The sequence below is a fragment of the Diaporthe amygdali genome (assembly GCF_026229845.1).
Source record: "Diaporthe amygdali strain CAA958 chromosome Unknown NODE_3_length_2959817_cov_65_330692, whole genome shotgun sequence".
Lineage (NCBI taxonomy): Eukaryota > Fungi > Ascomycota > Sordariomycetes > Diaporthales > Diaporthaceae > Diaporthe > Diaporthe amygdali.
Window position 1 is genome coordinate 1070887 of NW_026517023.1, and position 22790 is coordinate 1093676.

Sequence of the window (22790 nt, forward strand, 5' to 3'; positions counted from 1 at the left end):
TGCGTTCTTATTACTATTATATAAACATGCACATACGCAGCCTCGAACTGACTACTGCCTTGTGAGCACCTTCTTCGCTTCTTTCCAGCATAAAAGACAAGCAATTTGGTTTCCGCGGAGACCTCCATGGAAAGACTTTCCGTGGATTGTCCCATGGGGAAATGGGATACTCACAATTCCTTTGTTCCCGATGGAGAATTCCAGGGAATTGAAACAGTAACTGTCTCTTTCCCCAGATTTCCCCGCATTATTGGGACTATTCCGTCGGTGGGGCGGCCTATCTTACCGGGCCGCCCTGCGGCAGACGCGCATTAGAAAGCTTGTCGACGACGATGTACAGGAGGACTTCCGCAATATCTCGGGGTCCTAACACTGTCCTTTGCCCGACTCACTGGGTGTAAATTGTTCCATCATCCGCGGATTTCTAGACCTCTTACCATTCCTCACTACCGGTGTTGACGCAGTCCGCCTATTTCACATGTTAAAGCGGACGTCGTGAAGTCTCTAGTCTAATTGATTTGGTATGCTTCTTGGGTATGGTTCAAAGTGTCTCTTTCCTCACCACGCTCACCATTTGACATCGTCCTCTGCACGAAGAGAGGAAGAGATGACGCTCATAGATAACACTCCTGCTTTGGCTCTCTTATGAGCTCACAATAGTAAGTGTTGTGGCAGCCAGCTTGCTCTATTCTGATGTCGGCTGGGATTAATATATACACGCCTCTCTCTTACCTAATACGCCACTGGGTTTACCTGCCATGGTATATGGATATGTGAAGACTTCAATGAAGAGGTCAATCCAATTTCGGCAAGATTGGTATTCAAAGACGATGAGTTCTTAAAACTGAACTCAATGCTGGTATCAGAGGCTTAGTCCTAGGAATCATTTACCTATGTATTCTTAGTCCGAGCGATGCTTCTCCACTCCTTCCATTGTACGCACTTAACTAGATCTCTGGTTATCATGCGACGTCCACCTATTTTCTGACCCAACACCTTACCACGCACTGCCTATCGAAAATCTACGACCCGTGAGCATCGACGACAAAGCATCAAAACCTGTAGCACCAAAGACTTTGTCCTGGTCAGACCCGTCACACTGTATGAGCGGCAGACTCAGCAAACTTGCGACCAGGCTGAGCTTCTCCATCATTCCATTTTAAATTGCTAAATCCGAAGTCTCGGTCTCTCGTTTGTGAAGTCGGCCGGATCAGACTGAGCATGCGAAGCTTTCAAAATAGTCCGGCCCGGCTTCTGCCCGGGATTCCAGGGTCCTGTCCGGGGCAAGCCCGAGTCCGACTGTGGATATTGCCTACTATCACTTTGCACAAGACACAACGTCTTCATAAAAACAGAAGCGGTGAGTCAGACACACAAAATCTTCTTCTGATGGCTATTCTTTGAATACTTTCCCCAAATACAATTTGGAAAAGGCAGTGATGGCGTCGTTTCCTCAAGATAATCGGACATACCAGATCCTGGACGCCGCGGCAAAGGGCGGATATTCCGTCGGCGCGTACAATTGGTATGGATGACTCCCAAAAGTTATTTTGGAAAGTGCCTCGAAAATGGGACGTGGCTGACGCTTTATCTAGTTACAATGACGATGGTGTCATATCGGTGATTCGTGCAGCCGAGGCTGTGAGGTCGCCGGCGATCATCCAGCTGTTCCCCTGGACCGTCAAGTTCCAGGGGCCTCACTTTGTCAAATATGTGGTTGAAGCCGCACATGCGGCCAGCGTGCCCATTGCGGTACATCTAGACCACTGCATCGAGCAAGCAGACATCAAGGAGGCCCTGGAGCTGCCCTTTGACTCCATTATGGTTGACGCGTCTGTACATGATGCCGGTGAAAACATACGCCAGGTGAAGAAGATTACACAGATCGCCAATGAAAGAGGTATCGCCATCGAGGCTGAGATGGGGCGCATCGAAGGCGGCGAAGATGGGCTACCCAACGTCGATCTCGATGCAGTTCTAACTCAGCCGGCGGATGCAAAGAAATTCATCGATGAGACTGGCGTGCAGTTCCTAGCACCTTCTTTTGGAAACGTCCACGGCGGCTACGGTCCGGGAGGCCCAGAGGTCATTTGGAGATGTGATCTGTGAGTGGTTCTATGTAGTAATCACAGCATACAGAGACACAGTTCGAAAATGTCGAAATTTCTCATCCGGCGCTGACACTCCACAGACTCGATGAAATACACCAGACCATCCCGGACGTTCCCTTGGTCCTTCACGGAACACATGGCGTCTCCGACGAGTTATTCCGCAAGACTAGGCAGTACGGTGTCCTGAAGGTCAATGTGAACCGCACGGTCCGGGATAACTACACGAAGTTTGTAGCCGAGAACGCCGGAAAGCTTGAGTTGACGACACTCAAGGTACGCGCTGTTGAGGTCTACACGAACTCGATCAAACGGGTCATGATCGATGTCTTCGATTCAGCGGGCAAGGCATAAAGCTACAACGATTCGAATCGATTGGTCGAATAACATGCTGGATTGTGTAAATTGTGCATGAATACGATGAAACAAGGTCATGTTCCTTGTCTGTGACACGTTCAGTCTTGCATCACTCAGATGGAGTCCTACATAAGAAAATGCTAGGACTTCCAGAACTAAAGCAGCTCATATAACATTCGCAAAATTTCATGCCATGAAGATTGCAAGTCAATTCCAGACAGCTTAGCCAAGTGGTGTGGAAGACAAAGCCAGTGCCGGTACTCCATATCTCTCTGCCAGCTCGTCGAACATTTTCTTCTCGGCTTCTGCATATGGTAGTCCTTGCTTTGACCGCTCTAGAGAAAGTCGATGCTCGGGCTCTCCCGGGAAGAGGACCTCCTTAAAGCCCTCAGCGGGTGTGACGCCGTGTACCCGCTGGACCAATATGTCCATTCTCGACTTGAACTCCTCCGTACCAATGAAAACATCAGGTTTGATAGCAATAAAGCAATGGCCAACATTCTGAGGCCTTGCTTCCTTGTACTGATCTCCGACCTGACCGCCAAACTCAGCACCGGAAAGCACGCCGGACATGATGTCCATAAGTATGGCGATGCCAGACCCCTTCGGTCCGCCGATGGGAGCCATGGAGCCGTTAAGGGCAGCCTCCGCATCCTCAGTGGGCTTTCCATTTTCATCATAAGCCCAGCCAAGCGGGATCTTTTCACCTCTTCTAGCCGCTTTTCTGATTTTGCCCTTGGCCACCACTGAAGGAGCCATATCCAAAATGTATGGGATCTCGTCTTTGCTGGGCGCACCAGCTGCAAATGGGGAAATACCCAGCAGTGTGTCCTTTCCGCCGAATGGGGGCATCTGCTTGGCTGAATTTGTGAAAACAAGAGAGATCATATCGGCATCCAGGGCCTGGAGGACGTATGTGGCGGCCATACCGAAATGGTTCGAGTGGCTGGCAGTTACAATGCCGATACCGTAGGTCTCAGCACGCTTGATGGCATTTTCCATGCCCTTGGTAGCCACTATAAACCCAAAACCATTATCGCCATCCAAATGGGCTGCCACCGGGGTCTTCTCTGTGAATTTGAGTTCGGCCTTTGCATTGACGAGGCCACTGTTTACGCGCTCGACATACTGTTGAAGCCGCACCATACCGTGCGTGTCCTGTCTAGAGAATCAGCAGATGTGGAGCTGTCTAACATACAGACTATGAGGCAACTTGCAACTCCTCTAGTATCAGCCTGAACAAGGCATCTTGCCATAAGCCCTGCATGGTCGCCTGGCAGGCCAGACTTTAGTAGAAGAGAGCGTGCGAAAGCTTCGGTGTCGCTTTGCTTGGCGAAATAGCAATTTGCAGATGCCATTGCTGTAGAGTCGTCCGCTAAGCTTGGTGATGAAGCTGGTCTCAGGCAGTTACAGTGAATTGACAACGTGTTCGCGGGTTGTTGAAGCTGCTGCAAAGTCCACAACTTTATGAGATGCTACAACGTTGTCTTTCCGGTACATGACCGAGATCTTCTCAAGAAGTGTGCTAGGAACGTCTGGCCGGTCGGAAGTTGTTCGTATCTACGATCAATGGTGATGTATTGAAGGGTTCGAATTCCAATCTGGTGGAGAGGATGCAAATCGGCATATGCCGAGAATGTCTACGTAGTGTGGCCATGCGACTCCACTTGGGGCTAGCTTTTGATGTGATCATAACCGGAACAAAGCCGAGAGATCGGCCGACGTTTTCACGACCAACCTCGTGCTTCACCCCGGGCACACATCGGACCGCTTACGAGCAATCACTGACAGTCTGTGCCATGTCAATGGCTCTATCTCTCGAGTCCGACACAGACTGACAATTATTGGGTTGTAACCCGGGCCGCCGCGCATAATTCCGGCGATGGACAGTGACGCCGGCTTCACTGCCGAGGCAGTGCCTGCGCCACGACAAAAGTCACAACATGTTGGTGGTCGAAGGAAGGGCACGGCTTGTGCCCGGTGTCGCTCACAGAAGATCAAGTGTGATGACGAGACTCCATCATGTTCGAACTGTGCTAAGGTTGGACAGCCATGCATTCGAGCCAATCTTGGGAATAACCCAGATGCCATCAGGTAGGCATCCTTCTGCGTGCCCTGACATGTCTTCATCGAGATCTCCACTATGATACGTCGTTATTTCTCTGATATCAAGCGATGTGACCTGGCAGGATGACTAAGATATAATGACTGATCAGTGATATAGCTATATCACGCAGACTGAGGCACGTCTGCGTGCACTCGAGGAATCCCTTCGTCGGATAGCACCCGAGGAGCTGGACAAGGCGCCTCAGGTAACAGAGAGGTCTCGGGTCGGGAGTGTCCCAGAGACTTCGCAAGACTGGCTCAGGCAGTCTTCCCTCTCAGAGCCTCATCGCGAAAGCATACGCTCTTCACATCAATATCCTCAAGATCAACCCGCCAATGCAGTACCAGACCTGACACCGGGCTCGGTGCAGCGCCTTTCACATTCCCACAGCCTATCACGGAGTCATAGTGAAAACATTGGATCCGCTGCAGCGGCCAGCCCGGCGACACAGATCGGTCCGAGTGAGCCGCTTGCGCATGAGGTTGGCTTACTCTCACTTGCTAACGCCGCCGAGCCTAAGTACCTCGGACCATCTTCAGGCGTGCCGTTTGCTCGCCTGATCTTCGCAGCTATTCCTCAGTCTCAAGGATTGAGTACAAACTATTGGAATTCGCCACAAGGAAATGTGACTGATGGCTCGACGAGAGCGGCCCTGAAACCGGCCCTTCCGTTACCACCGGATTGGGCGCCAGAAGTGGATTTGCAGCATTTCGTCGATGCCTACTTCGAGACATGGCAGCCACTGTATCCATTCCTCAACGAGGATGACATTGCAGGGAGCCTTGACGTCTTATTCACCGGACAGGCTTCTGCTGCGCACTCTCTCCAAATGCCTCAGCTGCGTGATATTGAGGCTGCTTTATCTCCATTCCACGCAGTTCAGTTGTTTCTCGTTGTCGCGTTGGGCGCGCGCACCCTTGAAGCACGCCTCTCGTCCGAGTTTGCGTCGGCCCGGTACCTGGCAACAGCGATGTCCCGACTAGACCGACTTGCACTGCATGACAGCCTCGAGGGGCTGCAGACGATGCTGTTGTTGACCTTGTCAGGATTTTGTTTTGAGCATGGGCCTAACGCTTGGTTCCTGAGCCAGAACATCATTGCGACCTGCCTTGATCTTGGCTTCCAAAGGCGATGGCAAGAGCCTCCTCCACATGACGCGTCCTCAGAGGCACTTAGCCAGTACGAAGTCCGCAGAGATCTTCGGCGAGCAATATTCTGGTCAGCCTATTCAATTGAGAGGAACTTGGCGGTCGTTCTTGGTCGGCCACTCACAATTCGTGATGAAGCACTTGATGTACAATTTCCTGGTACGGAGAGTGATGCAAACAGTGATATCATGTCGGCATTGGAGTCTTCTTCGAATCCGGCTAAGCGGATGCGAGCTGAAATTTCCCCGTACAAGGCGGCTCATTACTCCTTCCGGTTCGATCAGATCACGGCGGAGATCAAGCTGATGCTATACCGTGTTAAGAACAAGCCCGACGTATTTCCGTGGCCAACAGACGTCAATGAATGGCAAGGAAAGTGCCATCAACGCTGCGATGAGCTAGTTGAGAGCCTACGCAATGACTTGAAATGGCGGTCTCGCCGTCGAACTGCCGATGGCATTGTGCAAAGACTGGAGCTCAAATATCACCAGTGCCTGATGCTTCTACATAGACCGTCACCTGCTACCTCGAGACCACGCGCTGAGTCGTGGAAGACATGCTACAACAGTGCATCACAGACTATCCTCATCCACTCGGAGATGCACCGCTTCTCCAAGATGCCCAATACATGGCTGACGGCTCACACTATTTTCGTCAGCGGGATCACCTTCCTCTACTGCCTCTGGGTAAACGCCGCAATCAAAGAGAAGACTTCCATGGACGAGTTCAACCGAATCGCGTCTGCATGCTCTGCCTTGCTAAAAGTCCTCGGCAAGGCATGGAGTGTAGCTGCTGACGCGGTCGAGAAATTTGACAGGCTAGTGTCATTGACCTCGTCGTCTTGGAACTCGTGGAAGGAGGCGCAGGCGGAGCGCCGCACTGAGATCGCGGCTGGCGCCTCGCTTGTATCTCTGGCGCAAGATGGTGCCGTTGCAGAGACCACTACTGCTGTAAACCAAGCAGACGTATTCGAAGATGTCGGAGGCTTCAACCTGGTTGAGCCCGAATTCTTCCTCACTGAGCTTGGAGATATGAGCTCGTGGTTTGATCTGGACTGGATCGGAGAGGGCTTCAACTTTGATGACAATAATCCTACATATCCGGCCATTTGAAGTGGGATTGGATTGTAAGCATACAAACTAGTTGTATGAAAAAGGCTCAAGACAAGAACAGTCCCTTCATTGCTTAAGCGTACGCTTATGCGATTTAATGTCTGCCGGCAAGCTCTTCCGCCTGCCCCTGAGCCCACTTCGTGGTCAGCGTTCCCAATATACTGCTGTGAGGACGTATCAAATATAGCTCACCCGAGTATCGGGAGAAGGAACAACTAAGTCGCCATTAGGAAATCATGACTTTTCTTCGGTGATCCACAATCATTGCCATTTCAATGTTCAAAAGGATTTTTTTTCGGGCTAATTCTGTATTCTTTTGCGGGTACGTATGGCGCATGAGATCCAGGCATTGCCAGGACGCATCTCACCGGCTTTACTCCGTTGGTGGGGCCGGGCCACCTGCGGATCGGCGTCGCCGTTGACGGCCGACGTGTCGCAATTGCTTTCCACGCGCTACGACAAACAGTTTTTTAAGCCAGACTTTGTCTGAAATGTTCAGCTCTTATGAGCGGCACATGATATCTGAATTTTACGGTAGATTTCTGACCGGCAATGTGCAGCATTTCTGTGTTCCGCAGCGCCTCAAGCCTCCCGGCCCTTCATCGTCAGGTGAGTGCCCAGGCCAGACTCTATCGGAGCACAATACAAGCAGCGCGATATTCAACTTCGCGTGCTACAAAGCCTAGAGTTGCCGTCTTGTATCAGGCTCTTGAGCCACCTATCATTGATGGCATCAAGAAACCTAAGAAACCCAACGGTCCGTAAGCCGGATCAAGTCACGGGCTTGATGCCAAACGCTCAAGCCCTCAACTCATTTTGACTGACTGTGATTCAATTATACAGGTTACAGAGACTCCGGAGCTGATATAGCATACAACTTGGGGCAAAAGAAGAGCGTCGACGTCATTAAGCCGACAACCGATCCCAACCCCACCCACGATAGCGACTGGACGTTCCCAGACACCGAAGATGGCATACTTGAGGCCATCCGAAGAGGGGCGACCCACCTTTGGGCCAACACTATCGTCTTTGCTTCGCATCCATTGCAGACCTCGGCGTCGATAGGAAAGTATGCTGATACTGTTCGTGTCGTTGGCCAGAGTCCGCTCTGTGTTGATCGATACGACAATAAAGACTGGGTAAACAACCTGTTGCGAAAATCCGACGGCTTCAGCATGCCGCGCTCCTGGGCCATACCGACTGGATCTGCTCCAAGCGTCGATGACCTCAAGAGACTACCGTACCCCATCGTAGCGAAGCCAATCCGCGGCCGCGGAAGCCATGGCGTCAAAGTCTGCCGGAGCCCTGAGGAGCTGGCAGCACACGCGAAGAGTCTCGCTGATGAGGACGCTGCCGTGATGCTGGAAGAATTTTTGCAGGGTGAGGAGGGCACTGTTACAGTTATGCCGCCCACGGCGGAGAAGAAGGGGTACTGGGCGCTGCCTGTGGTATCACGCTTCAATCATCATAATGGCATTGCACCGTACAATGGCACCGTTGCTGTCACAGCCAACTCCAAAGTCGTCCCTGATTGTGAGAAGGACCCTATCTATGCGCAGTATGTAATTCCACACTCTAGAACTTAATCCTTCAGCACACTACGTAAATGCTTCTTTTCTTCCTTTCTAACAAGTGTATATGCTAGGGTAATGAGAGAGTCAGAGCGGGCTGCTGAGCTTCTTGGTGTTACTGCTCCGATCCGTATCGACGTTAGACGCTATAGTGACTCACCCGATTCAAAATTTGCCCTGTTTGATGTCAACATGAAACCGGTATGTGTAACCCATGGGGGCGAATGTGATATCCGGTTCCCCCTTCGAGACTTATACTGACTCTCATCGCCAGAATATGACTGGTCCTGGTAGACCTGGGCGTGATGACCAAGCCAGCCTCACGATGATGGCAGCCTCTGCTCTAGGCTGGGACTACAAAGAACTCTTGGGACAGATCCTTGCGACTTCGAGCACTTTGGCGACATTGAGAGCCTTGCAGCCCAGAGAGATCCCATGATTGAGAGAAAAAAGACTACTGCAGCATGCGGAGTCAAAGCCTTGGAGCAACGCATCCTTCAACCAAAAGGAAGTTTTTCCATTCATCCTACTTCAAATCATGCGTATAGATGTATACGTTGCCATGGTCTCAACTCGTGGCCCAGCGTGTATATCAATGTTGTGTAATAGCTGCCTCACCCCGTCACGACTCCCTCAGCTCGCGGCCACTATTACAGACCGCAATGCCTCAGGATGGAGTCGCAACCGCTGTGGAAATTGAATAGTGCAATAGCGCTGGGGATCTATTTTCTACCAATACCAAAGCCGGAGCCGAAAAGACATGGCAGACCAAGCATACCTTAGATGAGATTCAAAACTGGATCTGGGCGCTTTTGCTTGAACGTTTATTGATACCCACGGCTGTCCAATATATCGATACAGCCTGGTCACGAATATGTCTGGCACTGGACATACAATAAACCACCAGGTCTATTTAGGACGGACCTTCAGCCTGTAGATTCTGACAGATATGTGTGCATTCGTTTCGAAAAATTCAGCAGAAACATGAGACAGCTACTGCATCCTTTGATCAATTGGTCATGAATCTAGGCCTAGTGGATGGAACATGTATGAACTCGGTCCGACGTGGCGCGCATCTCCCGATATTATCAGTGAGGTAGGTTGGAGACACGAGGGATCTTCCGAGTCTCGGCCTTTTGACAAACTCAAATGCCGCGACGGTAGAGGCGAATGCAACCCAAGACATGATTCTAGTGTATCCCGGTTCCAAATTTTAATGGTAGATGTGTAAGAGGAGAAAATATTATTGTGGAGGTCTGGAAGTTTCAAGCGGGGCAACGAAGGGTATAAAGTCAATATTGGACTTCAGGATGACAACATCAAGTTTCTGGCTTCGTGCTTGACTGTCCACTTCAGCTATTCGACGTAGAATACAAGCTCTCTTCGATTCGTGCAGGACCAATTTGTAGTTGATGTCCAACAAGACCGCAACCATGGTGTCTCTATTTAAGACGACGTCGGTTTTGAGTTTATTCATTAGCATCGTGGCCACAGCACGCAGACTGCCTGCTGGTTCTTGGTAGTGTTTCCTTTGGTGAAAATTAAGAGTGAGCCTCAAGTGACTGACACAGCGAGGCAGGGACTCGCATATTCATGTTATCGACCCCGAAAAGTTTCCATTGGATCCTAATAGAGGTACGATTAAAATATGCTGTGCACGGATAAACATGTATTCCTTCAATGCCTCCGAGCACCGCGCGTCAGAGGGCTGACTTCTTCGTCGAGACTACAGACTACACTCCTAAGCCGGCAAGTATTGCGAATGCAACAGCTTTTGAGGTTAGCCTCGGTGTTGATCACGCCTGCATTGTCTTACCCAGCGTATACGGCACCAACAATTCGGTTCTTGTCGATGCCCTGCGCAAACTCAACGGCACATACCGCGGTGTGGCTGTCATTGACCCAGATGATATCACCAACACAACTCTCGAAGTATTTCACGAGGCCGGCGTTCGAGGCTGTAAGTCAATTTTGTTTCTTGCAGGATCTTTCTCTACATCCACCGTTGGACTTTGTCACCATGCTGAGAGAAGTACAAATTCTCCGGCACGGCAACCTGGAAGTTCTGGAGTACGATGTAATTACTTCAGACACATGCTTTGGCTGATGAAACCACCACAGTAAGACTGAATCTCGACAGTCAAAACAGCACAGAGGTTTTCGAGGCCGTTCGCAAGAACACAGATGTGGCGAAACAGATGAACTGGGTCTTGCAGCTCTACACGCCGCTTTCCTCCCTGGTCTACCTACACGACTTCATCGTCGACTCCGGTGTTACTTTCGCGTTCGATCACTTCGGCCATACCCTGGTCGGGTCCAAGACCAACGTGAGTATGAACACGTACGATCCATACCGAACACCAGGCTTCCGAGAGTTGATCGACCTCGTGCAAAGGAAGATCATGTTCGTCAAGATCTCAGGGCCTTATAGGGACTCAAACCAGGCTCGTCTCTATGAGGACATGCGTGTTGTGGCGGAGACCATCATCAATGCCGGTCCGGACATGGTCGTCTACGCGAGTGACTGGCCGCATACCAAAAGCAAGGAGGGCAATGCCGCCGTGGGCGGTCGCCTCAACGAACAGGATTTCATGGACATCAACGATGCTGCCCTGGTCGAGATCACGAAGGATTGGGCTGGAAGTGATGCTCAGATCCAGCGGCTCTTTGTGGATAACCCCAGGCGCCTGTGGCAGTGGTATGAGGACTCTTAGTGATAACGAGACGAATGTCTTCTCATTCCCTCCAGTACCTAGGCAGCCTGTGTAGACTTTCTCAAAATTTAGTTGGCTTTTTTGAGGTTTGACAAGAATGAATACAATTTGTTTTCAATCGAATAGTATTTCATTCACTGATAGCCTGAGTACGGTACACCATATTAAATCAATAGCCAACACAAGCTTGGATTAGAGAGAGAGAGCTGCGGCATTGAGAGAATTGGGATTTTTAAGGACCACCCCCCAAGTTTTGGTCGATCTACGGGTTAGGGTATAGCCTATCGACCCGCGCCTGCCTCGCGACTTCCAAGGAGCTTGCGCAGTGGGGCGGCTTTTTTGACTGAGGTTGGAGCTTCCAACCATTTCCATCCATCAACGAAGTCCAAGCACGGGCGAGAAGAAATACACCAACGCGACCTGTTTGATCTCGAGCGCATTGATTTCATCATATCAAAAACAGCTGCTCACATCGACGCGAACGTCCCGCGCGATTCACAATGGCTTCCCAACAGCCGCTCTCCTCGTCGCAGCAGCCAGCTGACGTCTATGGCGGAGGTGGGTGACCTTTGCGCATGCTGCAATCCCTCTAATTACCAACCCATCGCCTAACTTTGTTGCCTTACAGATGAGATCTCCGCCCTCGTCCTCGACCCCGGCTACTGGCACACGCGCGCCGGCTTTGCGGGCGAAGATGTCCCTAAATGCGTCCTGCCCTCCTTCTACAGCCAGATCGGCGAGAGCCGCGCATTTGGCGACGAGTGCATACGTCCGCGCGAGAACCTGGAGCTGCGCAACTACATGAATACCAAGTCCGAAGTGGAGGACTGGGATGTCGCGGCCCAGCTCTGGGAGAACATGCTTGTCAGTCGGCTGAACCCGACTCAGCAAACACCACCTTCGAAGAACGGCCTCAACGATGGCAACAAGGACGGCGAAGGCGATGTCGCGATGGAGGAAGTGGAAAACCAGGAGCTTCAGGAGAAAGCACTGTACGAAAACCCGATTCTGCTGACGGAACCGGCGACCAATCCTGCGAAAAAGCGAGAAAAGGCCATGGAGGTTGTCTTCGAGAACTGGGGAACACCAGCCTTTTGGCTCAGCAGGACACCGGTTCTCTCAGCGTTCGCGGCAGGGAAGGCAACGGCCCTGGTGATTGAAGTTGGCGGGGCAAACACCTCTGTCACTGCTGTACATGATGGTATGGCGCTGAAGAAGTCGGCTGTGCAGTCTCAAGCAGGTGGAATATGGTTGTCGCAGCAGATCCGCACCATGTGGGAGACCAACGATCCGAAGATTGACACTGTTCCCACCTTCATGATTGAGAACAAGACCCAGGTGGATGCCCAACAGCCGCCCAACGCCAGACTCAAGACGTTCCCCTTCGCGATCCACGATTCTTTCCGCCGGTACGAGGAGGAGCGACTGTTGACCGAGTTCAAGGAGTCAGTGGTCGAGGTTTGGAAAGGCCCTGGGCGCTACGTGACCCCCGGCAACGAGGATTTCATCAAGTCACAACCCGGCCGTGTGTTTGAGATGCCCGACGGATACAATCAGATGTGGCGCGAGCAGCGGTTCAAGGTCGCTGAGGGCATGTGGGACGAGACGGCGGCGTATCCGGTCACAGACGAGCAGTTCCGCCTGGCGAAGAATCAGACGATACCAGGACTGATCAAGCAGAGTCTGGACCTAGTGGACGTGGACTTGAGGCCTCATCTCCTGGGCAATGTTGTTGTCACCGGAGCCACGAGTCTGCTCAACGGGTTCAACGACAGGCTCAACAACGAGCTCAACCAAATGTACCCTGGCATGAAGATCAAGCTGCACGCGGCAGGCCTGACGAGTGAGCGCCGTTTCGGTGCCTGGGTCGGTGGAAGCATCCTGGGCAGCCTGGGAAGTTTCCACCAGATGTGGATCTCGCGCAAGGAGTTTGAGGAAATCGGCCCTAACGTAGTCGAGAAGCGCTGCAAGTAGTGAGGTCTCACCACGTGGCTAGGAAGCGGATGGTGTGAGAAATTTGCTGCTTTAATTTTGGGAATGTGTGGCAGTCCAGAATGGATGGGCGTCTGGAGTTGGCAGATGGTCTGCTAGCCGGTGGCAGGATCAAAAGCTGGGCACGACAGCTTTTCAAAAAGCTCGATGTTTGTACAAAAAGTGGAATATTAATATCGATCAATATGCTGTCTCTTGATATTGCATATCCAAATCTTGACCCAAACCTGCTAGCCATGCCGACCCTTGCTCTCTTTTTAATTGTTCCAAATGCAAACAGATTGAGCCTTCCTCACCATCCATTCCACCTCGGCCATACATCAACCACTTCGTCCTCCTTCCCTGTTCTCCTGCTGTCGACCACTAGGTAGTGATCATACCCAGCACCGGTAATACACGCGTGGTTTGGCCATATTCTCACCCTTTGCCCAAACCTCAACGGCACTTCGGCCTCCTTGGCCCCCTTCCACACGAGAATCCCATGCTCCTGGCTGATCTTACCAACCTGCCAGCCCCCGTGCACCGCAGGGAAGTCCCTAGGCGCCGGGTCCGACTCCTCGAGCCCCGCGTCGCCCCACGGCGCCACCACGCCCCAGCCGGCGTAGTGGCCCGCGCCGTCCTCCTTGCACGGCTCGCGGCCCAGCGCCAGCGACCCGGCGTTGACCAGCGCCTCGGTGGACCCGCCCTCGCCGCGGCCGGCGTACAGCGACGCCACCTCGGCCACGACCGTGATGGCGATGTCGCCGCTGCTCAGCAGCGAGCCGTCGCGCGCGTGCGTGGCCAGCTGCTGCAGGTCCAGGGCCGGGTAGACGCCGGCGTGGACCTCTAGGCCGAGGCCGGCCTGCTTGAGGTCCTTGATCAGGCCCGACAGGTTCGCCACGCGCGCCCCGGCCTCTTGGCTGGAGGGGGATGATGCCGCCGGCGCCCCGCTTGTGAAGTCTGGGTGTTGCAGCGCCGTGGCTGTCGGCGTGGCGCCTACGGATAGGACGAGCGGGTGGCTGGGGCTCTGGCTGCGGATTTCGTTGGCTACGTTGCTCAGGGTGGCGTACTCTTCGGTCAGGTACATCAGGGCGTCCCAGTCCTTGCGCGTGTAGTACGACTGCCCTGCGTGGGCGTACAGGCCGTGGAGGACGCAGGAGCCTTCGGCCTCGGATGCTAGGATGGCCTTGAGCAGGGACTGGTAGGTTGGGGTGCCCGGGATGGCGCCTGCGCGGTGGTACTTGACGTCGATCTTGAGGAAGACGAGTGGCTTGTTGCCCCCGGACTGGGACTTGAAAGCGGCCAGGAGTGGGACCTGGTCTGGATTGTCGATCATGACGGAGACCGCTTCAGGTCCCAGATCCTGGGAGATGGCGGCGAGTCGTGAGACCGCGGATGGGTAGAGAGGAAATGCGTAGAGCACCTTTGAGGGATTTAGACCTGCAAGTTCACATCCAGAGGGTTCTCTTGGTAGATGCTCACATTGACTTTGCGCCCCTTGCTCTGGAAATCCTTTAATACGGGTGCGATATTCTCTGCCTCGAGGACGGTTGAGACGATGATGTTGGCGGGTGTGTTGGTCTCATCGCCGACTTGAAGCCTGGTAAGCTCCTTGGTCTGCCCAAGAAGCGGTCAGCCGCCCTGATGTCCCGAAGAAAACAATCCAGCTACCCTCAACCCCGAGGAGGACGCGAGACTGACCTTGTGAGTCTTGATGTGAGCTCGCCACCCAATGCCGTTCTTGTCGGCGGCATCAATCATTCGCTGGCAGTTGACCTCGAGCTTGGCAAGGTCCAGGATGATGCTGGGGGTCGGAACCTCGTGGAGAGTCTTCCCAACGAAGCGCTCTTGAAGAGCGGTCTTGGATGCTGTCGCCGACATGATGAGCGGTTGTCACCAGCAATTCGTATTCTGAAAAAATTGATTAGTGTCTTGATCTTCTTGACGGGGTTGGACGGGGTTGACATGGTCATGTGGCAAGGCTCACTCAGGCGTTTCTATTCGAGGCTTCGACTAGGCACTCAGCTTCCACACGGGCCGAATAGTTGGCTATGACTGTGATGACCCGAGAGTATTGTAGTTTTGGCGGTACACGACTAAAGAGTTGCCCACGAACATGAACTGCCATTCGATGCCGGAAATGTCTTTTGTAAGTCAGTCCTAGGACGATATCGGCCTCGGGAGTGATCTCCACATGATAAGAGTCATTAGACTAACGCAGAGGCGCGGGCACCAGACGGGCAATGACAATTCCGCATCACGTCACAAAATCTTGGTGTTGATGACAGGCCAAAGATGTTACACTTTTACAGGAGCCGAACCTACGAGCTCGGATACATGCTTGGACGCGGCAGACACTCGACATGCACATGCTGTAGTAGTCCAGGGTTTTCACATTCGGCCACCCAGATGCAAGCTGCCCCTGTCTTAAGCTGCTTATGACAGCCTGGAGGGATATCCGGCTCCTCACTTCCCATGCTGCAGAAAGTCGATGATTATGTTGAGGCATCTTGCGTAAGGTCGTCTTCGCCAGCTCCGGGGTTGTGTTTGTCCGGACGGCAGCCATGTCAGCATGTCATGGTACACGGTGACATGAGTTTTGTTCCAAGGCCTCGTCCTTCTTCCCTCCGGTTCAGCAGCCAGAGAAGAATGCAAAGTGGAAGTGATTCCATAGGAGCAAGACGTCACGATTCTTCAGCCGCCCTTCAAGGTCATCAACAAGGGCACCCTTATATGCAGGTATCCTAGGGGTTTAGCCTTGGATGTTGCTCACGGCAGCCAACAAGGAGCATCAGTTGCAAATGGAGTAGCAGACTGGTTATGTCCAGAGTTGTTTGTAAAATACACAAGATGCTTCTCATTCTTCAGGATCCTCGAGGGCAAGATACAAAGACGTGTTGTGAAACCCAGTGGGTGGGGAGTAGGACTGTGCAGGTTAGGAGCGATGACCGTCACAATTCCCAAAATGACATCTTTGCGTGTAGTCCATGAGCTGATGATGTAGGCTGTCAGAATGATACACAGGATGAACGAAAAACTCGTTTGGGAGATCAGGGAGAGCTGCTCTTGTATGCTGCCCGTGAGAAAAAAACAGACAGGCCCCTTGAGTTTTGATATGTTGGTGACCTGTTGCTGGGATGGTCCGTGCACCTCCGCGTCGCCCCACCCTCGGTACGTACCCACTCATTTTAGCTCCAACTCCTCAATCAAATGCGGCTCTCGCAGTGGCCGGCCGTGGCACTTGCATTTCAGGTCACGCTGGGCCGACCTCAACATCCCACGGTCACCACTCTGTCTTGCCTGCGATCGAAAGGGGCCTTCAGGCAACCTTGCAACACTCTTTCCACGACACGACGCGACCTTCGTCCATCGCACTCCCGCACATGAAGAACTACGGGATCGCTTTCTCGCCAAAGCTCACATCGTCGCTGTCTCCTTCCTCTCGATACGTCCGCATCGAAAGCCAAACTCGACCCGACTCAGCCGCGACACTCGCTCATTCACAGCGCGCGACGCCGATCAGCTCTATTGTCCGCGGTGTCACTGCTTCCACCCACTGGCATGACCTGAGTCTTTGCCGCGACGCGCAACGCGACGTTGCGAGGTGTTGTCGGAGGCGAACGTCGCAACGTCAACATCCCTGAGCACCCCTCACGCCCATCACCATCCCCAGCCTGGTCCCTTCGACCTGGCTACAAGTCCACGTCATGGCCACCGACGACGAGATCAAGCGCGAGTCTGCCTCACCCATGGCAGATGAGGTGGACTGGGCGACCCAGGAGAAGGACGACGAGGACGCCATCAGGAATCTGTTCGCCGTCGATCCTGCCAATCAACCCGATCTTAGCCTCGAAGGCCCTATTGACCAGTCCAACAAAGCCGATGACGCCTTCGATTTCGAGGACATCAGTGATGACGATCTGCCTGACGAGGAGGAGGCTGTCAACGGCGGCTCCGAGCAGCCTCCTGCTCTGACTAGCGATGGCGGTACTAGCAACGATAACGACGACGACCTGTTTGGCGATGGTCGAGAATCTTCGCCCTTGGTCGGCGAACCCGCCATGTCACCAGGAGCTGCAATCGCAGACACCGACCAGCAGGACATTGAGATGACCGGCGGCGACGACCTAGCCGACCTGCGGGCCCTTAATTTCGACCCCGAGCCTAGCTTTCCCATGGCCAACCAAGACCCTTCTATACCCGCCGCCCCCGAGAATGTTTTAGACCTGCTGAAGCAGACCTTCCCCGACTTCGAGAGGGGGAAGATTCTCAACTTCAACCAGCTATTTCCACCGAGGAAGGCGAACTGGGTCGACAAGAAGCCTCCGAGAAACCCCAAGCCTCTCATACCTACAAAGCTCAGCCTAGACCTTGACGTCGATCAGGAGAAGCAGTTTAGGGTCCCCGGGCCCGCTTCGCTGACGACACTTCAAAAGATACAGACTGCCGAGAAGAATGGCTTGGTGTCTTTGCTTATTCCGGAGCCCGTCGACCCCAACGAGCTCGAGATCTTTTATGCAGATGATCCCGATTCTGAAATGGAACTAGTCGGTGGCTTCACTCTGCGTGATATTGAGACAGTGTGCGAGGATTGGGACGATGTTATTGATCCTCCTACTTTACGGCTCCGCCATGATTCCCCTGGACCTGCTGTTGCTGAGGAAGATGATGATTGGTTCCTGGAGATGGGCATCGACCGCCCTGCTCCTAAGCGGCGCAAAGTCTCCCATCTTCAGGGCCTGCCGGAGATCTCAAGATTCGCAGCTCCGTCCTTTGACAATTTCGAGGATGCCACTGCAAGAAGCGCCAAGCGTGTACGCCTGGACATGAACGATCCCTATCTTCTGATTGATGATATGGAGACGGAGCGGCCGGCAAAGCGTCCCAAGACCAACCAGAAGATGAAGCGAATGGCTGACGGCAAGATGGCACAAGATATCACTCAAAGATTTAATGTGTCGAACGATGATGCATATGAGGCTCTTAAGGAAAACGTGCGAGACAAAGTCAGGGCGACATTGGGTGGTATCCAAGTCGAACACAGCACCCCAGCGCGAAAACTCTTATGGCCATACTATCAAGTCAAACTGCACGATGCGAGTGCATTCAGCTATCACCGGCCTCCATTCAGGGTGCTCAAACAGGTTGGCAGGAACTTGGGCTGGATAAAGCCCAGGTGGTTCAAGCGGAGAGAATTCAAGGCCCAAAGGGTGGGCGACATATACAAGGAGTCAAGAGACCTGAGTCTCAACGACAACTCGACTGCTGTTCTATTCGAATACTGTGAAGAGGTCCCGACCGTGCTGTCCAATTTCGGCATGGGCAGCAAAGTCGTCAACTACTTCCGTGTCAACCACGACGCCGAGGAGAAACCCGCCGAGAAGCCATCCATAGGCGAAACCAAAGTACTTCTGCCCGAAGATCGATCCCCATTCGCCAATTTTGGAGATGTCAGCAAGGGTGAGACAGTGCCTACATTTCAAAACCAGATGTACCGGGCGCCCATCTTCAAGCACGAGCCCAGAAAGACCGATTTCCTCATTGGCCGTATCACGAATTCGAGAGAGGGCAGCCAGTACTACATGCGCAGAATTGACCATCTCTACGTTGTGGGCCAGAACTTCCCATCCGTCGAGGTGCCAGGCCCTCATAGTCGGAAAGTCACCAACACAAGCAAGAATCGTCTCAAGATGCTGTCATACCGTTTGATAATGAAGAAAGGCCATGTAGCTCTGAATGACATCACAACCCACGTGAAGGACTCGAACGATGCGCAAAATCGGCAAAAGTTGAAGGAGTTCCTGGCCTTCAATAAAGAGGCCAGGCACTGGACTCTGAAGGACGGAGAGAGGCTGATGGACCCGGAGACGATCAACTCGATGGTGCAGCCCGAGGATGTGTGCCTTATGGACGCGATGCAAGTCGGGACATATGAGGTTGAGAAGTCCGGATTCGCCGTTGACTCGCTGAATCCCGATAAGGAAGCGGATGAAGGAGAAAACATAGCGGTCCATCTGACACCGTGGAACACATCCAAGGCTTTTATCGATGCTACGACTGGCAAGGCAATGCTGAAACTTCGTGGTGAGGGTGACCCGACCGGCCGCGGTCTCGGGTTCAGCTTCATCAGGACTTCTATGAAAGGCGGCTTCCTGAATGTCTATCACGAGCAAGGCCCACAATCAACATCTGCAGATGCGCTCGAGCGAGAGCGAAAAGCAAACGGCGGGCATTCGTACAACGTCAAGAAACAGAATGACGCGTACGCCGAGGTCATCGCGGACATCTGGAACAAGCAGAAGGAAACACTGAGTGAGGCGGCTGTCCATGACGACGCGGACGTGCAGCCCCAGGATGACGAGGATGACCGCTTCAACGCCCAGTCGCAAGTTGCTGCTACTCCCCGCTTCGACGAAGGCGTCAGCCAGGTTAGCCGCAGTGCCATTAGTGCCCGCAATGCGAAGCGGAAGTTGAAGATCATCAGGACGGTCAAGGGTGCAGACGGCAAGGAACAGCAGGTCGAGGAGATTATCGAGGACGCCGGTGTCATCGCACAGTACACGAGGGCTAGGAGGGAACTAGAAGAGGCCGATATCGATGTGTACAACATCCAATGGACCGGGAATGAAGAAAGGGATCGGGTCATCAGGAGCAAGCTGGAGCAGGAGGAACTGCGCCTCAAGAAGAACCGAGAGCGCCGCCAACAGCGGGAGAAGCAGAAGGGGGGCGCGCGTGCGAGCCTCTCCGGGCCCGCCGGGGCCGCACTCGGCGGCGGTGGCGGCGGCTCGGGCCTTTCACCGGAGCCTTCGGTCGAGAAGAGCGGTACCACGCGCAAGTGTGCCAACTGCGGTCAAGTTGGTCATATCAAGACCAACAAGAAGTTGTGCCCGATGCTCAACGGTACCATGTCGAACAAGGTTGGCGGTGACGACACCACCGGGACGTATGGTGAGACTTGAATGGAAGGAAAAATAACAAAAACAAAACCAGCAAGGGGCAGAATGATCCTTCCTGCGGGTTCCCGCTTCATGTGTGTTTATGTTTAGAAACAATCCGTCTTCCGGGAGTTGACGTGCGGGGTGGGAAATGGGGGGGGGATGTGGGATGGGTGGTGTTGCATCCAGGTTGAGATTAATGCTATACTTACACCACACACCTCTCTTGCCTTGCTTGTGAAATGGGTGACTTGACCGGTGATGAAAGTGCGTGAGATAACAATTCCTCTGTGGTAGTGATCGTGATGACGATTCGTCGCGCTGACGCGGCGGATATGGGGTGGATGGTGTGGTGTGTTGTGGTGTAATTGGGGGGAGATGAAGCAGACCACCTCCGCCGGCCTAGCTATGGTTCGCCGGGACTCCGGAGGCTGGCTTGTGGATCTGATCAGGTATCCTCCCTTGGGTTCCTGGGGTTTCACTTCCTACGGGATGCCATCTTAATCGCGGTAGTAAAATTTACCAGGTGTTACAGCATGCACTCCCGTTATTTTTGAAGGGTCCCTTCCTGAACCGGTGGGTTCCTAGCAAATCTCTGTGATACCTGCAAAGCCGCGGCATCGTCACTCGACTATGTTACTCAAGGCAGGCTAGGGATGATATGAGAAACCCCAAATGGTAAGGGGCAGGGCGTGCATGTGCGCGTGTTTCCCCATGTGCGGCGCGACAGATTACGTGAGTAGGCTAGCGGGTTGTGCCTCGTTTCGTTCGCGCAGTAGTAGGCCTAGGATGATGGGGGATGGGGAGGTCGGATGTTCTGGATGTAAGACGGGCCCTGGCAGGGGTTGAACTTATCCACCCTTTCACCCATCCATTCATAATTCTTTTTTGCACCGTCCGCGAACCTGTGCTTCCGCACTCCGGGGGCCAGACATTGGGCCGGCCTTAGTGGAAGGAAGGAAGGGGCAGGAAGGATGGAATGGGAGGGATGGATGGTGTTGCGGCTCAGCCCTACTGGCTCTGTTTCGAAACATCGGCGGCGTGATGCGTGAGGCACAGGTCGATCTGGATGATATGGGGGTGGGAAAGCAGAGCGGAGGCACAGCGAGGGCCGCGCTCGCCCGGCTTGAGGGGGGGGGGAGGGTGCACGTGGTGCGGAGGATGGATAAGAGTCCGACGACGAGGCTGTACCTCAGCGCGCTTCCTGCTTGTTTTGCGGTTTCAAATCAATATGAGACAGGAAGGCATTATAGCAGCTACTGACACCTGAGGTCTGTATATCCGCCCAAAGCAAGCGGCCCATGGAAGTCTTGAAGCTGTGGAGACGACGATATGCCCTTCAGCCGCACAGCAGTGCGTCCAGGATCGTCCATCTGATGTGCTCTCGCCTCCGGATAGAATGGCTTGGCTGGTTTTGTCATGGCCATTATGTCCATCGCGCGGTAACCTGATCTGCCACTGACTCGATTCAGATGTCGCTTAGAGCGACTAGACGACAATGCGCGGAGAGACAGCCACGTCCCCGGCCTGGAATATCAGCTGAACAGCCGTTGCACAGACTGATGGCTTATAGGGCTGCAGGGTTGCAGATAAGCGAGGGTCGGGCTGTCACCGAGACTGGTAGACAGGCTATCAATCATGCAGGCTGGCATCGAGTTTCGAAAGCGGGACTTGGGTGTCACAAGCACGAGGTCATCTCTCTATTTCTCCTTCTCCTGTCAGTATGCATGTCATCAAAGTATCTTATATTTGGTGTTTTGACGGACATCATCCTGAAGTAAGTAGTGAGGGCCAAGACATCCATCTTGGCATTTGGCCAGTTAGCGAACTCGACGCTGCCGCTGTCCCGTTCGAGGACCGTCCCTAGGTGAGACTCTAGGTTCTCGGTATTGGTGGTGTCGCCCACCATGCTCGAGTCCAATTTGATCCTTCCTGGGCGAAGGATCGCAGCCTTCACGTCGATAAGTGCGACGCACCATGGCGACAGTGTAGCTCTGTAAGTGGACGGCAATTCGGAGGAACGGGTGGGATTTGAGATGTCAGCCGGTGGGGTAACACGGACGAGTCTCCAGACCTCAAGCATCGGTCCCGAGCAGCCCACTAAAACGTGGTCTGTCGTCACAAATAGGCAAGTGTTCCGATGTGTTTTCCTGATATCACGGCAGTAGCGTCAATCTCGGGAGATTTTGATCTCCTGATGCCTTTGCATGATGTGTTGAGTGGCTGGCGAAACGGGCCAGTGGTGGGAGAAGGAGGTTGAAGATGGACTTCTAAAAATATCTATTTTTAACTGATAGCCGCCGGGCGCTTAGCTTAGTGACCCCACTCCCATGCAGAATGCACGCAAGATTTTGAAAAGCCAAGAGGCAGGGGGGGAGGAAGGGATGGGTGGGGGTGTGATAGGTCCGAGCTTGATGGTTCCGCAGTATCACCCGTCCTACCGTGGCACGCGTGGGTGTGCGGTGGGTCACTGGTGATGGCACTCGAGTCGTCGTCGTCGATATCCTAACGCATAAGGTGGTGCTTGCGGCGGACAGCGCATCGTTTATTCGTCTCAAGGAATATGATCGGTCGTGCCGTGGGACAATCGCATCGTTGCATCGCGGTGACTCGGGAACCCTGTCACAACCAGCTGTTGGGTTCGACGGGGCCGGGATGCTGGTTTGAGGTCTGACTCGACGAGAGCTCCGATGGTGTCGATAATCCACGGATGAAACCTTCTAGAGCTTCCCCTAGCTCCTCAACGGCTCTCAAGAAACTCCATAGC

The 22790-nt window shown here is 53.3% G+C and overlaps 9 protein-coding genes across 9 annotated transcripts; 6 read left to right on the forward strand and 3 right to left on the reverse strand.

Moving 5' to 3' along the window:
• Positions 1–1439: 1439 nt before the first annotated feature.
• J7T55_002721 (uncharacterized protein) lies at positions 1440–2462 on the forward strand (the record flags this gene model as incomplete). Its single annotated transcript, XM_053137823.1, has 3 exons — positions 1440–1525; positions 1596–2105; positions 2192–2462. The coding sequence occupies 3 exons, from the start codon at positions 1440–1442 to the stop codon at positions 2460–2462; spliced, it is 867 nt and encodes a 288-aa protein (XP_052998590.1).
• A 225-nt stretch (positions 2463–2687) lies between these two features.
• On the reverse strand, positions 2688–3611 carry J7T55_002722 (uncharacterized protein; the record flags this gene model as incomplete). Its single annotated transcript, XM_053137824.1, has 1 exon — positions 2688–3611. The coding sequence occupies one exon, from the start codon at positions 3609–3611 to the stop codon at positions 2688–2690; it is 924 nt and encodes a 307-aa protein (XP_052998591.1).
• Positions 3612–4347: 736 nt separating this feature from the next.
• J7T55_002723 (zn 2cys6 transcription factor) lies at positions 4348–6832 on the forward strand (the record flags this gene model as incomplete). Its single annotated transcript, XM_053137826.1, has 2 exons — positions 4348–4559; positions 4690–6832. The coding sequence occupies 2 exons, from the start codon at positions 4348–4350 to the stop codon at positions 6830–6832; spliced, it is 2355 nt and encodes a 784-aa protein (XP_052998592.1).
• A 515-nt stretch (positions 6833–7347) lies between these two features.
• J7T55_002724 (uncharacterized protein) lies at positions 7348–8842 on the forward strand (the record flags this gene model as incomplete). Its single annotated transcript, XM_053137827.1, has 4 exons — positions 7348–7441; positions 7676–8390; positions 8478–8604; positions 8678–8842. The coding sequence occupies 4 exons, from the start codon at positions 7348–7350 to the stop codon at positions 8840–8842; spliced, it is 1101 nt and encodes a 366-aa protein (XP_052998593.1).
• Positions 8843–10083: 1241 nt separating this feature from the next.
• Positions 10084–11117, forward strand: J7T55_002725 (uncharacterized protein; the record flags this gene model as incomplete). Its single annotated transcript, XM_053137828.1, has 2 exons — positions 10084–10363; positions 10525–11117. The coding sequence occupies 2 exons, from the start codon at positions 10084–10086 to the stop codon at positions 11115–11117; spliced, it is 873 nt and encodes a 290-aa protein (XP_052998594.1).
• A 500-nt stretch (positions 11118–11617) lies between these two features.
• J7T55_002726 (ctin-related arp4 class) lies at positions 11618–13091 on the forward strand (the record flags this gene model as incomplete). Its single annotated transcript, XM_053137829.1, has 2 exons — positions 11618–11675; positions 11746–13091. The coding sequence occupies 2 exons, from the start codon at positions 11618–11620 to the stop codon at positions 13089–13091; spliced, it is 1404 nt and encodes a 467-aa protein (XP_052998595.1).
• Positions 13092–13401: 310 nt separating this feature from the next.
• On the reverse strand, positions 13402–14969 carry J7T55_002727 (uncharacterized protein; the record flags this gene model as incomplete). Its single annotated transcript, XM_053137830.1, has 3 exons — positions 13402–14511; positions 14571–14705; positions 14790–14969. The coding sequence occupies 3 exons, from the start codon at positions 14967–14969 to the stop codon at positions 13402–13404; spliced, it is 1425 nt and encodes a 474-aa protein (XP_052998596.1).
• Positions 14970–16471: 1502 nt separating this feature from the next.
• On the forward strand, positions 16472–20047 carry J7T55_002728 (taf1-like protein; the record flags this gene model as incomplete). Its single annotated transcript, XM_053137831.1, has 2 exons — positions 16472–16692; positions 16762–20047. 2 exons carry the CDS (start codon positions 16472–16474, stop codon positions 20045–20047), a joined length of 3507 nt encoding a protein of 1168 aa, XP_052998597.1.
• A 1232-nt stretch (positions 20048–21279) lies between these two features.
• Positions 21280–21932, reverse strand: J7T55_002729 (uncharacterized protein; the record flags this gene model as incomplete). The annotated part of the gene is made up of 2 exons (XM_053137832.1): positions 21280–21481; positions 21790–21932. The coding sequence occupies 2 exons, from the start codon at positions 21930–21932 to the stop codon at positions 21280–21282; spliced, it is 345 nt and encodes a 114-aa protein (XP_052998598.1).
• Positions 21933–22790: the final 858 nt, after the last annotated feature.